This window comes from Marmota flaviventris, chromosome 5 (assembly GCF_047511675.1).
Source record: "Marmota flaviventris isolate mMarFla1 chromosome 5, mMarFla1.hap1, whole genome shotgun sequence".
Lineage (NCBI taxonomy): Eukaryota > Metazoa > Chordata > Mammalia > Rodentia > Sciuridae > Marmota > Marmota flaviventris.
The window spans coordinates 88,158,448-88,172,266 of NC_092502.1; the positions used below are offsets into that span (position 1 = coordinate 88,158,448).

General features: G+C 38.2%; 1 protein-coding gene across 3 annotated transcripts in view; it reads right to left on the reverse strand.

Annotated features, from left to right (window-relative positions):
* Rhobtb3 (Rho related BTB domain containing 3) overlaps positions 1 to 13,544 on the reverse strand; it is a 55,901-nt gene extending 42,357 nt beyond the window's left edge. For 2 of the 3 annotated variants that reach the window (XM_071612395.1, XM_071612396.1), the window contains exons 1-3: positions 12,815 to 13,544; positions 12,408 to 12,633; positions 7,927 to 8,113 (exon numbers count right to left, since the gene is read on the reverse strand). In XM_071612395.1, the coding sequence (XP_071468496.1) occupies positions 7,927 to 8,113; positions 12,408 to 12,633; positions 12,815 to 12,816 (415 nt within the window). In that variant the 5' untranslated portion in view covers positions 12,817 to 13,544. The remainder of the gene's footprint in view (positions 1 to 7,926; positions 8,114 to 12,407; positions 12,634 to 12,814) is intronic. The other variant, XM_027927872.2, reaches the window with a different exon arrangement.
* Between the last annotated feature and the right edge of the window lie 275 nt (positions 13,545 to 13,819).

Genomic DNA, 13,819 nt, shown 5'->3' on the forward strand with positions numbered 1-13,819 from the left:
TAACAAGTTGCCACTTAGTCATCTAAAATTCTAAAATATCATTCCCATTTTTTTAATATTTATTTTTTTAGTTGTAGTTGGACATAATACCTTAATTTTATTTATTTATTTTTATGTGGTGCTGAGGATTGAACCCAGGGCCTCGCATGTGCTAGGTGAGTGCTCTACCACTGAGCCACGACCCCAGCCCAAATATCATTCCCATTTTATTCATTTGTTTTTGCAGTGCTGGAGACTGAACCCAGGGCCATGAATATAGGCAAGAGCTCCATCACTGTTATATTCTCCAGTATAAAACCCAGAGAGTTTTATTTCTTAAAACCTTCATAAGTTTTTTTTTTCTCCAATTAACTATTTTGTGATTCACTTCTGAATTTCTCTGACATTTTTCCATATCAATCACCTATGGGATTTTAAGTAAAAGTCAGATTTGGGTTGGTTAGAGAATGGAGAACCAACAAGATATTTCAGCATTAAATAACTTTACCTTAAGCATTTTATTAGAAACAATTAGAGGACCCAAAATAATTTTAAATTGTGGATTCTTGCAGTAATAGTGGCTCTGGGAATCCGTCCTATGCTTCTTGTTAACTTTGTAGGGTTTTTTGTTGTTGTTGTTGCTGTTACATGTTATCTTATAAGATGTTACAAAGATATTTTTCAAAGGCAAATACAATGTAACTCTAGCATTCAAATGAATGGTATCTCTTTCAAAGTAGTGTGGCTTTGGGAATCTATAGGGTGATTGTTACAATGTTGCCACTGCCTGAAAGTTTTAGAAATTCTTTTTCAAAAATTCTAGCTCAGCAATGTATCAGACTGGGTCAGGGTTTCAAAAATAATAGAGACAGTGTTCCCATGTTCAGAAGTTTGAGGCTATGAAGACAATCAGGTATACTCTGATTAAAAAAATAAAAAGACATTATCCTTTAAACATAGGTTTAATATTTAGTAAAAGCCAAAATGTATTCAGAGCCAAATATCATGAAGACATCCACATAGTCAAGCTTGTCAAATACATATGTAACAAAAGAAAGACTAGTTATATTTACTGAACAAGTTCTTTTTTTTTTTTTTTTTTAAATATTTATTTTTTAGTTCTCGGCGGATACAACATCTTTTTTTTGTATGTGGTGCTAATGAGGATCGAACCCGGGCCGCACGCATGCCAGGCGAGCGCGCTACCGCTTGAGCCACATCCCCAGCCCCTGAACAAGTTCTTTAAGAGTTTCCAAGAAAATTAACAGGAGAGGGGCTGGGGATGTGGCTCAAGCGGTAGCGCGCTTGCCTGGCATGCATGCAGCCCGGGTTCGATCCTCAGCACCACATACAAACAAAGATGTTGTGTCCGCTGAGAACTAAAAAATAAATATTAAAATTCTCTCCCTCTCTCTTTAAAAAAAAAAAAAGAAGAAGAAGAAAGAAAGAAAATTAACAGGAGAGTACCCAGCAGTTGCATATACTGAAAGGGATGGGTAAGGGGATGGCAATAAAGGTCCCTGAGCTGAAGAGCCATATTAGCTCTGCAGTTATTTTGTAATCACATCTTATACGGTAAATTAGCTCTATCTTGTTAGTGAAATTGATTTTTTTCACTTAGATTATTCATAAAGCCATCCATTCACTCATTGAACAAATGTTTATTGCATGCCTACCACACATCAAGCGTTACTGATAAAAAGATAGGAAGATAAAAGCATAGTCAACTGAACCAAGATAGACATGACTGCAAACAAATACAACATTAATAAGTACTAAAATGAAGGCATACAAAGTTACCATGGGAACAGACCCGAGGAAATTAACTGCCTGGGGAGACTGGGGAAGGCTTCACAGAAAGATAATGATTGAAAGGATGAGTATGAAATTGCAAAGCAGATATGAGAGGTCTGTGTGAAGGGGCACTCCAGTCACAGGGTACAGCATATGTAGAGGTATGCATGTGAGAAAAGGAAAACGTATTCATTTCCAGATTCAAGATGACAAGCTAAGCCCACATTGTGATCTCTCCTCCTGCCAAACTATGGAAATATTAAATAAAGCGGGTGGGGGTGGGGAAGCAAGGAGAAATGAAGAAAAGAGAAAAGAAAGAGGGAGGGAGAGACATATGGAGAGAATGTTTGAATATACAGCAACTAAAAAATTAGAGGGGAAATATCAGCTCAAAACACTAGGAGTGCCTTCCAGAATGAAGGCAGATGGCACAGGAATGAAGCAGAGTGCATTGTGGGGGTCCTAGACGCTGCACCAAGCTGGAATGCTCACTGCTAACAATGGGGGAGGCAAGAACCAGAAGGCCCAAAGGCAACTCACTGGAAACTAACAAAGTACATACACCAAGAGAAGCAAATAGGCCTAGTGATTCTTGACCTACTCACTTCTGTCCCAATCCCCAGACAGCTATTGAGGAGGGAAAAAGGAAGGCATCAATCCAACAGGGAAAGTACATTTTAAAAGTAGGAAAGTAAAGAATTAATTTTTGAGAAACATCCACATCATGAAACAAAATCTCAGCAGATGGAAAGACTTGGGGTGCATATTCAAAACCAGACAATATTCTAATCAAAACAGAACTACTAAGTATAATTAACTATTCTAAGATTTTTAAATAAAGTTTTGCAACCTTAAGACAGGAACAAGAAATTATGAAAGACCCAATTAGAGATCTTGGAAATGAAAAGTTGTTGAAGTTAAGAATTTAATCAAGCAGAATAGCAAAACGGACCCAGCAGACTAATGCATGGGGGAGGGGGGGAGCCAAGAAAAAAAAATGCAACACAACAAAGCAAAGGAATCAGAAAGATAACCGCAGCCAAGACACAGAAGCATCACCAACAGCCTGAGAAGGATCCTGAAAGAAACAGAATAAAGATCATGGAGACCCAGTGACACCCAAAGAAATGAGAAAGTCAATACTTTCCCAGACCTGAAGAAAAGCATTAAGTCCTTCAGGCAGTTCAGTGGGAATGGCACATAAGGCAAAGAGGATTGTTCCTAATGGTTCTAGAAGTAGTTGGAAGTTTGATCATGAACAATCTTGGATCTCAGGTAAGATTTTACAATAGAAAGTCATCAACGTGAGATACAAATACTGGACAGAAATAAGGATTATCAATGGGAACCTGGGATTTAAAAATATAAGTATGAAAACCTACAATAAATATTGGCAAGGATGTGGGGATAAAGATGCATACATTGCTGGTGGGACTGCAAATTGGTGCAACTACTCTGGAAACAGATGGAGATACCATTTAACCCACTTATCCCACTCCTTGGCATATACCCAAAAGACTTAAAATCAGCATACTATAGTGACACAGCACATTAATGTTTAAAGCAGCTCAATTCACAATAGCTAAGCTATGGAATCAACCTAGATGCCCTTCAACAGATGAATGGATAAAGAAAATGTGGTACATATACACAATGGAATATTACTCAGCTATGAGAAGAATGAAATTATGGCATTTGCCAGTAAATGGATGCAACTGAAAACTATCATGCTGAGTGAAATAAACCAATCCCCCAAAACCAAAGGCTGAATGTTCTCTCTGATATGCAGAGTCTGAATCATAGTAGCACAATGGGGAGCGGTGCCACAGAATTGGACAGGGTGGAGTAGGGGAAGGGGGGGTTGATGGGAATGGGAAAGTCAGAAGTATGAATACGACATAACTTTCCTATGTTCATATGTGAATATGAATTAACTGAAAAGAACAAAAAATATATGTTTGAAAATATATATATATATAAATATAATATCAATCCCTGGCTCTGACCAATGTGCAAGGATTAGAAGCAAAGACACTGAAGTCATGGGTACCCTAGAGCCTGAATTGTGATTTCTAAATATCATTACCTAACAAGAGGATGCAGGGCTCCTTGAGAACACCTATTTCCAGGGCAGGGACAGCAAAAGTCTAAGGGAATAGGAAGTGATTCAAAACTGATGAGAGACAGCCAGAAAACCCCCTCTAGACAAACATAGGGTAAAGTAAAAATCAGAAGAATAATCATAACAACAGACTATGAAATGTTGAATTGAAAGAACAAATTCATGAATCATAATGATTCCAAAAGAAAGGTATAGGAGCAGAGAGAATAGAAAGCTCTATTTACAAAAGAATACCAATAAATAAATGTAGAATGTACCATAGAAAATTATAATTTCTAAGCACATGTATGACAACTGAAAGAATAAGGCAAAAATGCTGATCCAGCCCAAATTCTTTAATAATGTCAATGTCATGAAAGACATGCCCCCTCAAAACAAACAAAAATACTATATATATATATATATATATATATATATATATATATATATATATATCCCAAATTATGGGGAATCATCTGGATTAAAAGAGACCAGAGAGACATGACCAATAAATGCAATGCATAATTTATACTCTGGATTGGAAAAAAAAAAACACACACACACACACACACACACACACAACTATAAAGCACATTACTGGAACAACTGAAAAAGTGTAAATACAAATTATATTTTAAATAACAGCATAATAGATAACAGCATGTTAAACTTCTTGCATGGTGATTGCATTATGGCTAATAGGAGAAGGGCCTTGTTCTTAGATATAAATGCTGAAGTAATTAGGAGTGAAGAAATCACATGTTTACAATTCAGTCTCAAATGGCTCAGAAAAAAATGTGTGCATGTGCATGTGTGTTTATAAATTCTGGAGTTCAGTGTCCTAGTCCTGTCAACCTTCTTAGGTTTGAAATTTTACAAAATACAAGTTAATGAAGAAGGAAGTTCCTAAACAATTCAAAGCACTGAATGTCATGATCTGACTTGTATTCTAGCATAATTATTCTGAAAGAAATTATTTCAGAGGCAAACCAAGAATAGGAGGTCAGAGGCCAATTTATCATGAGACTGATAAAGTTTTAACAGAAAGCCTTCTTTTTGTGCTTCCTTTCCAAAGCCCTGGGAGGAACCTGAATAACATATTCTTTCACATGTTGGTCATATGCTTTTGTCAAATTTGAAAAATAAGATATTTTAACTATGTTTGGCTAAGACCACTGTCTTTTTCTATTCTAATTCAATTTATCTTGTATGAGGCAGTTCTGAAGTAATCATGGGCATTTTGGGGATGCTACTAAGGGGAAATTTAGCTTTAGGTTCAGTGTGCTATTACTTTTGGTTATCCCACTCCTTGGCATATACCCCAAAGACTTAAAATCAGCATACTATAGTGACACAGCCACATTAATGTTTATAGCAGCTCAATTCACAATAGCTAAGCTATGGAACCAACCTAGATGCCCTTCAACAGATGAATGGATAAAGAAAATGTGGTACATATACACAATGGAATATTACTCAGCCATGAGAAGAATGAAATTATGGCATTTGCCAATAAATGGATGGAACTGTAAACTATCATGCTGAGTGAAATAAACTTCCTCAACAATGGGAATAAGCCCAGGGGTACTCTACCACTGAGCTACATCCCCAGCCCTTTTTCCTTTTTTATTTTCAGACAGGGTCTTTCTAAGTTGCCCAGGGAAGCCTTGAACTTGTGATCCTGCTCTCTCCTAAATAGCTGGGATTACAAGTGTGCATTATACTTTCCTATTCCATAACTGTCCTAGAATAGGAATGACTTTGAGGAATGCTTCTGACACCCACAGTGCTAACTTATTTGGCATCAGATACTAGAATGCTGAGCTGAAATATGTACACAATACAAACTGGTGCCTGGAGCCAGAAAGATGTACAGAATGAAGAAACATGCTATTAGAAAAACTGATTATCATTCTCCTCTCTCCACAGAAAATATCTCAAAGTGATTCATATGAAGGGGTGATCAAAGACTTCACAGCCCCCCCAAAATGTAAGAAAATTTAAAGAAGTGTTGGGCTGTTAAATAGAAATATTTCTAAATGTGGTACTTGACAGACCCTTTGAGATTTGTGAGTTGTCATTCTTTCTTTTCTTATTCATTGTGGGGTTCCCTACCCCAGTCACAAAATTATGTAAGTCTGAGGTCCTATAAAATTGGAACTATCCTTTTAGGAGACAAAGAAGTCCCTATGAAAGATAACTAAATAGTAAGCATTTGAAATCCAACAGAGATAAAAAAAAAAAAAGAAAGAAAGAAAAAGAAAACAATGGGTTTATGAGTTGGAGTTATTTAAAATGTAAAATTAAAAAAAAAAAAAGCTTCTTAATCAACTGGATGTAGGGGACAGGAGAGAAAGGGAGATCTAGGATGATTCTGGTTTTGGTTGAATGGAGAGATTCTGCATCATTCACCAGGACAAGGAACTCAGCACTAAGAGGATGCTGTCTATGAAATATGGGTCAGGAGAAAGACTAGAGCAAGAGAAACAGATTAGACAATCACTGTACATAGAAAGGAAGCCAGGGCAACTGACTGGCTAGTTCATGTTCTTGGTTAAAGAGCAAGAGGTGAAGCCAAAGTATGGAACCCTGGGAAACAATTCTACGATGTGTTGCTGCTCATGGAGAGGGGCCCAGGAGAGTGCAAGGGGACCAGTAAAAAAAAAAAAAAAAAAAAAAAACAGAGAATTAGAAGAAACAGAAAAGAAAGAGTAGCTTTATTAAGCAGAGGGATGTACAAATAATTTCAAAGATAGAATTGTTACTAACATATTAAATTTGGCAATAAAACTGGCAACCCCAGTGAGAACTTGGTGTGACTATGGAAGTCAAAATGAGACTGTAGTAGTCTGAAGAATGAAAAGGAAGTGGACTCAGGAAGTGTGAATGGTTCTTTCAAGAACCATGGGGTAAGGAGGGGGGATAGGGAAGTAGGATGTGGGGTCAAGAGTGGGTCAAGCTTGCTTATTTGTATTTACTAATGCTCAACATTTACCTACCTTATGACCCGGCAATCCTACTCCTAGGGAACAAACTAAGTATCATCCAAAGGAGAATGGACACATAAATTATGGCATATCCATACAATAGAATAATGTAAAGCAATAAAAACAGCAAACTATAGATAAGCACAACATACCCTATAATTTCATTTGTGTAAAGTTCAAGAATAAGTAAAAACTAGTCTCTGTAGTTAGAAGTCAGAATAGCAGTTTCCTCTGAGGAAAGGTGTTATTATCTAGGAAAGAGGCCTGAGGGAACCTTCTAAAGTACTACAGGTGTTCTGCCCCCTGATCTGTGCAATGGTTGTATAGACATACACACAGGGACAACTGCATTAAGCTACACTCTTAAGACTAATGAACTTTATATTATTTTCTTTGCTACACCTTAATTAAAAGGTTAAAAAATTTTAATAAATAAAAAGTAACAATTTAATAACAGCTTTACTGAGTAAACATTACTAAGAAGATATGTAAAATATCACCTAATCAAAGTGAATCTTGAGTTGGCCTTAAGAAAGATGACAATAATATACATAGCAGCAGTGCCTACAACTGCCCCCAACCAACCTAGTCCATTAGCCACAGAGTAAACTGCCTTTCCTTAGGCAGCAGTGTCAGTGTTTTCAGCTCACTCATTGTTATCCACCTAAAAATTCTGCTCCCACACACATCTTCAGGTGGGTAAGCCATTCTTTTCAATTGGATAAATCATTAGACTGTCAAAAAGAAAAAGAAAAAAACTTTCTAGGGCTCAATTTCAGGTTAGTACCTTTCATATGTCAAAAGAACACAACCACTGAATGCTTTATTACTGGGAAGAGCAAGTTAAAAGAGATTTGTACCCATCAGAATCACAGCAGAAGTTTTCAATCCTCTCCTTTGATGTGTTCTTATCATCAGATGATGAAGAGATAACAACTGGCATTTGAACCCACAGTCATTTGGGTAAAAATAAAAAAACTGTACTAATCATTAATAAACTTAACTCTATTCAAACTTAATGTGGTACCTGCAAGCTGATTATAAAAAAGAAAATTAAATACTTACCATTTTGTCTGGTACCAACAGCAGCAATGATTACTGGAACTGAATTTAATGCTCTTTTTATCACTGGAATATAATTGTCCTTTACTTCATGGAATGAAAACTTGTCATTAACGTTGTATTTGATCACAATGATGTCAGCACTCCCAATTAGGTTTCGAGAAGTGTACCAATCACTGTCAAAAATGTCCTAAACCAAAACGTAGACAGTAAACTTTAGTCTACTTATCTTCAAATCCATCATGAAATTAAATGTAAGATATTAGTTTAAATTTATTTGCTATACTTTAAGTTTTGGAATTTACATAAATTTATTTTTAAACACATAGCTATATAAAATTTAAAATGTTTAATTTTTTAAAAAAGTTTTCTTTGCATAAGATAAGTATTACTGGCTCAACATGATATCTAGATAATAATTAAGAGTTTGATGAAAGAAGCAACCCCTTTCAATATCTATGCTTTAAGAATAAGCACTTCTAAAAATAATACTGTTTCTAATCACCTAACATTCTGGAACGTTACATTTTTATTATAAATGAAAAAGCAACAACAGTGTGAGTAATGATCCTTCAAAGGACTTTCTGTGACCCAGTTTGTTTTGCTTGTATAAATTAAAAATTCAAAATAAGTCTTTCTAGTTCTGAAATTCTTACTTTTTGTATGCTAATGAATAATATTTATGTTTAGAATTGAGACCATAAGTAATTTATTATGGACCCTACACCTTAAAATTTAGTGCTCTGATATGTTAAAAACAATTTTTCAAAGTTTTTATACAAACAGTAGTATGTGGAAAATATCTTTATGGATCTTACTTTTACTGCCAAATATATACCAATAACTTTCTTCTCATATTCTAATTAACCACTAATCATAATTCATCCTTACATTTGGCCTTTGGTATAGTCTTCTGGGATATAATACAGTCAGACTAAGGAAATAAGACACCTGGTTGACCAACTGTTTGGCTATGAAAGTTTGTATGAGTTTGAAATATGAGTTCAAAACAGGGTTAACAGTATTTGAATCAATCAATTAAGATCTATGTGAAAGAACTTTTATTCTGTGATAGAAAAATTCTGGAGTGTTACACAGAGTTGCCCTTGTGCAGAGAGCTTCTGACCAGTGGCCCCCCTTACCTATACCCTGCCGACTGACCCATCTCTCACGAGGGCACTCCAAGTAATGAGAACTGCAGAATATCTAGACATGAATACCCCATTGAAAATGGAATAGAGCGAGCATTTTTGAAGGACGTTTAAATGAACCAAAAGAGAAAGAAAGAAAAAAGGGAAGAAAAAAGATGATCAATACTAAAGACAAAGGAATGAACTTGGTAGAGAGTATAATGGGGTGAGTTGTGGGGAGTGATGTGGGACACAGCCCAAGAAAATGTGAGCACTTCCCAGCAGAACACTTCACTAATTTCCAAATCCCAAACCACAAACCCCATACAATTCCAACTATATCTGTTAAACAGTATTCAAGTTCAAAGTACACAAGTATACCAGAGTATGTAAGAATAACAAAAAAGGGTAAACTCATATAAATAGGATTCATAACTAAATATAAGTGGAACCAATATTAAGCATTCATCTAACTCAGAGAATCTGGGGGAGGGGCAGCGGAAGCATCTGCTTTCAACATTCCAAATAGGTCAAAATTCCAGAGCTACTAGAGAGGTATACAGGAAAAGGAGACATTTAAGGAAAATGTCATGGGGAAAAAAAAAATGGGTTTGGGCATCATTAACTCTGTAGTATTGTTTATAAAGACCACAATACTTTCATTTGTTAATAGAAATCAGAACTTCAGATCCTGCACAAGAAAACTGTGAATGTATTAGCTCATTGCTTTTTATAAACTTTTTTTGGTAAACAGGAAAAGATGTAGAATTGTGAAATGAAGTAATAACGTAACTGCACAAAAAAAGGGAGTGGATGAGAGAAATACTAAATAATGAGCTGTTATTTGAAACACATTTATTTAAAAAGTGCCAAGTACATATGGCCAAGGAGACAGAACAAGGCTAAGGATTTACAGAAAGTAACTAGGGAATAGAAGCACAACCATCTGATCCCAACTCCAAGGAGCAACAACACATTTCTTCTCAAGCTATGTCAAAGAGAAAACACTCCACTGGTTTCTAGAATTATGAAGGAAATAAAGACTCTTCCATCTCTTGTAAATCAATTCCAGGATTTCCTCTAGGGGATTATGCAAGACTTGGAACCACATTTAGAGAATGGAACTCATCTTTTAAAATAATAATAATTTTTTTTTAAATCTGAATTTCTATAATGAAACAAAAAATTTATTCTACTTGATTGTGGTAGTAGATAATATATTTGTGTGATAACTAATATCACTGTTCCAATCTGGTGTATTGGTTTAAATCTTGAAGGACATGAGGAAACTTTACCTTTGCTTAGCGTAAGTGATACATGACTATACTAGAGTTACAATAAACATTTTATTATTATAGCAGATACCACTTATGGAGCACAGTCTCTACACTTAGAACTTTACATTTACTATCTCATTTACTCCTTAGCATAGCTGTAGGAGGCAGAGATTATTATGATTAGTCTATAGTCAGGTAAGACTGAGAAAAGGTAAATGATTTACCAAAGACAGAAAGGCACTAAGTGGCAATGTGGGGTTCTGAAGTCAATTCCTCTTGATACCAAAACCTGTGTTCTATCTGCTCTGCTACATTTAACATTCTGATTCAGTACATATGTCAATAACACCTGATTAACACATTTACCTTTAACATCTCTGATGGGCTTTACTTAACACGTAGAGAAGAAAAGCACCTTAGAATGAGAAACTCTGCAAATGTAATCTACTATGTTTGAAGATCCACTATAACCTAGAAAATTACACCTAGTTACAAACTTGGTTCCACCAGAGTCTTAACTAAATGAAGTGATTAGCATAATAAACCATAATAATCAGTATATGACAAGAATCCAGACTACAGAGGCTTACTTTATCCATTTGGAAGATTTCATTCTCTACACTCAATACATGGGATCACAAGCATTGTTTGCTAAATTAACATAAACAGGAAAGGGTTAACAGCTCAAATTAAAAACAGAGAAAGTAATACTAACATCCTAATTCTGCTTATTTTGTTTTATGCACATTTATTTGTTCACTAAACATTTGTTCAACTGCACATTGATCCAATAAGTCTTAGAGGCTATAAGATCTTTCATAATAAAAGGGCCAAAAGTAAAAGACATACTTCATTTGCTTGCAAAGACTCCATTGATGCTTCTTACGAACAGCAGCATCACTGTCATAGCTAGGGGCTCACTAGCATCCCACATATTGAAAAGCCTGTTGTAAATTTATTTCAGCACACTAACAAAACTGTCCTTTATCTGAATATTTATATGAGCAAGCAGTCTTTTGTTTCCATAATATGGAAATTTGCATACAAATTTTTCTAAGTTCATTCTATACATTTCTTTAAAGGTATGCTAGTATAGTTTCATTAAAATTGCTGTTTAACTGTAAAATCTCACAGAGTAGTTTATATTCTGTGACACTAAAATATATGTGTGTGTGTGTGTGTGTGTGTGTGTGTATATATTCTTAGACACTAAAGTTTCTTCTGAATAAAAGTTTCTTCTGTACTCTTTAGCTGAAATATATTTAACAATATTAGTAAAAAACAGACATTCTTGAATAAAACTAATTGAAAACATTTAAATATGTTATAGTGTACTGAAAATATTTATGTGTCAAGAAGTAGATTCCTTTGTCCTTTATGAAACATACAAGAATCAAGCTGAATTTTATCTATTTCACTACAACTTCATGTAATTATCACAATCATAAAGATTTTTTTTTTAAATCCAAACATCATTAGTTACATTATTTCTACTTATGAGTCATTAAAATCAAAGAACTGCATAGAAAAAGTATTTGTATTATTAAAATTTTTAAAAACTTTCAGAGGTTATCAGTGCTATAAATGAGTCTTTAAAATTAATTCTCAGTCCCTGTCTTTCCCCACCTTTCCATACTATTTCTGAACTGTCCAGTGAAAAGTATTTTTGCCTACACTGAGCTATAAGAGGGCTGTATTTATAGAACACTAATATTACCCTATCCTCCACAGGGTAGGCATGAAAAAACATTGCTCTTTGCTAGTGGAACTTGGTGACCCTGTCCTTTGGGGCTGGCACATTCAACTGTCAGTTGTCTACCAAAGAACATCCCACAGTCGTGAAGTGTACGACTAAGTGCTCCACGCTCCACTTGGGCTTTTTATCTTATAGCCAAGTTCTTTGACTGGGCTGCCCCGTGCCCCACTAAACAAAGACTATAGATGTCCCCCAAAATGTTTTAAAACTCTACCCTTGTAAGGCAAACACTCCGCGTTCATGGAACTGGGAAAAGTAGGGAGAAGAAAATTTTAAAAAAAGCTCCTTCAGCTTCAGCACGGAGCAGCTGGTGTCCCTTACCCACACGGGACAGTCGTGAACCACGAGCTTGACGTTCCCAAACGCACTGGCCTGATACTCCGTGAACACTGGACGCGCGACCGTGCTGGTCGCGTTCAGCAACAAGCTGCTTTCGTCCCCTGAGACCAGAGGGCTTCTCCCCAGGTAAGTGCGGATGAGCCCCGACGGCCGATTGTCCTGGTGGAAAGCGTCGCCTTCGTTCCCCAGCGCCACGATGTGAATGGACCTGCACCGACAGAGAGGGGGACGAGGGGAAAAAAGCAGCACGGTCAGCGCGCCTGTCCCTTTCATCCGAACAGGAAGTGGCGGGGGCAGCGCGCTGTGAGGGTGGGCGCGAGCCCCAAGCCCCAGGGCGCACCGCACGCGTTCCGGCTACAGACAATGGCAGGACTTCGACGCGTACGTACATGATCTCAAATTCAAGGGCAGGGCGGCGATTCGGAGAAAACCAGCTCCTCACGGCCTCTCGGAGCCAGTCGGTGGCGTGTTTACCCGCAAGCCGCTCATCCCCAGCCGCGACCCCCTCGCGCGCCTCCACCACTGCGCGGCCGACGCTGAGCGGGGTCGCGTGAGCCAGTCAGCCAGCTAGCGAGCGAGCCAGGGGCCCCAGGGCTGGGGGCGTGTGAGCGCAGCCGAGTGCACCGTGCCAGTCAGGAAGTGCTGGGGAACCTCGCCGGCGGCCGCCGCCGCAGTGAGTCGCGAGAGCGCGGGGCAGATCTGCAGCCCCGAGAGGATTCAGCTGACCGCAGCCCGTGCTCCGCCGCGCCTCCCTGGCGGGGCAGCTGTCGCCTCCTACTGCTGCTGCTGTTGCTGCTGTTGCTGCTGCTCCTCCTCCTCCTGGCAAAGAGGGGGTAGGAAAAAAAACGGGCCTCCGCCCCCTCGGCCGGCTGGGCCCAGCACGTGCCGGCCACGGGAGTCCGGTGGACGTGGGGGACGCGCTGCCCGCTGAGGCCCTGGACCCGGGCGGTGGCGGCCGGATACAAAGGAGCGGCCCGCGCGGGGCGCCGTGGAATATAAATTAATAAATACAACGCCTGAGTCGGAGAGCTCCCAGCCGCCAATCCGCCAGCAGCAAGTTTGCTCAACTCTGGCTGTAACCAGAGCCAGGAAAGGGGGTGGGGCGAGGAGGCCCCCTCTCACTCCGGACTCGGGAAAAAAAAAAAAAGAGGTTAGCGAAACTAGGGATTCCAGCCAGTTTGCAGCTCCAGCAACCCCGCCCCCCCCCCCCCCCCACGCTTTGGCCTTGGCGGAAAGTGTTTTACCACGTCTGCCGCTTTGTCATTTGTCAACATGCGCTACAGCTGTTTTCTAAAATCATACTTGTGAGAACAAAAATAAAGGCAAAATTCATGCTGCTGCTGCGAAAAAGGGTTCTTTGTTCACACACCAATTAATTTGCAAATGTTGCTTTG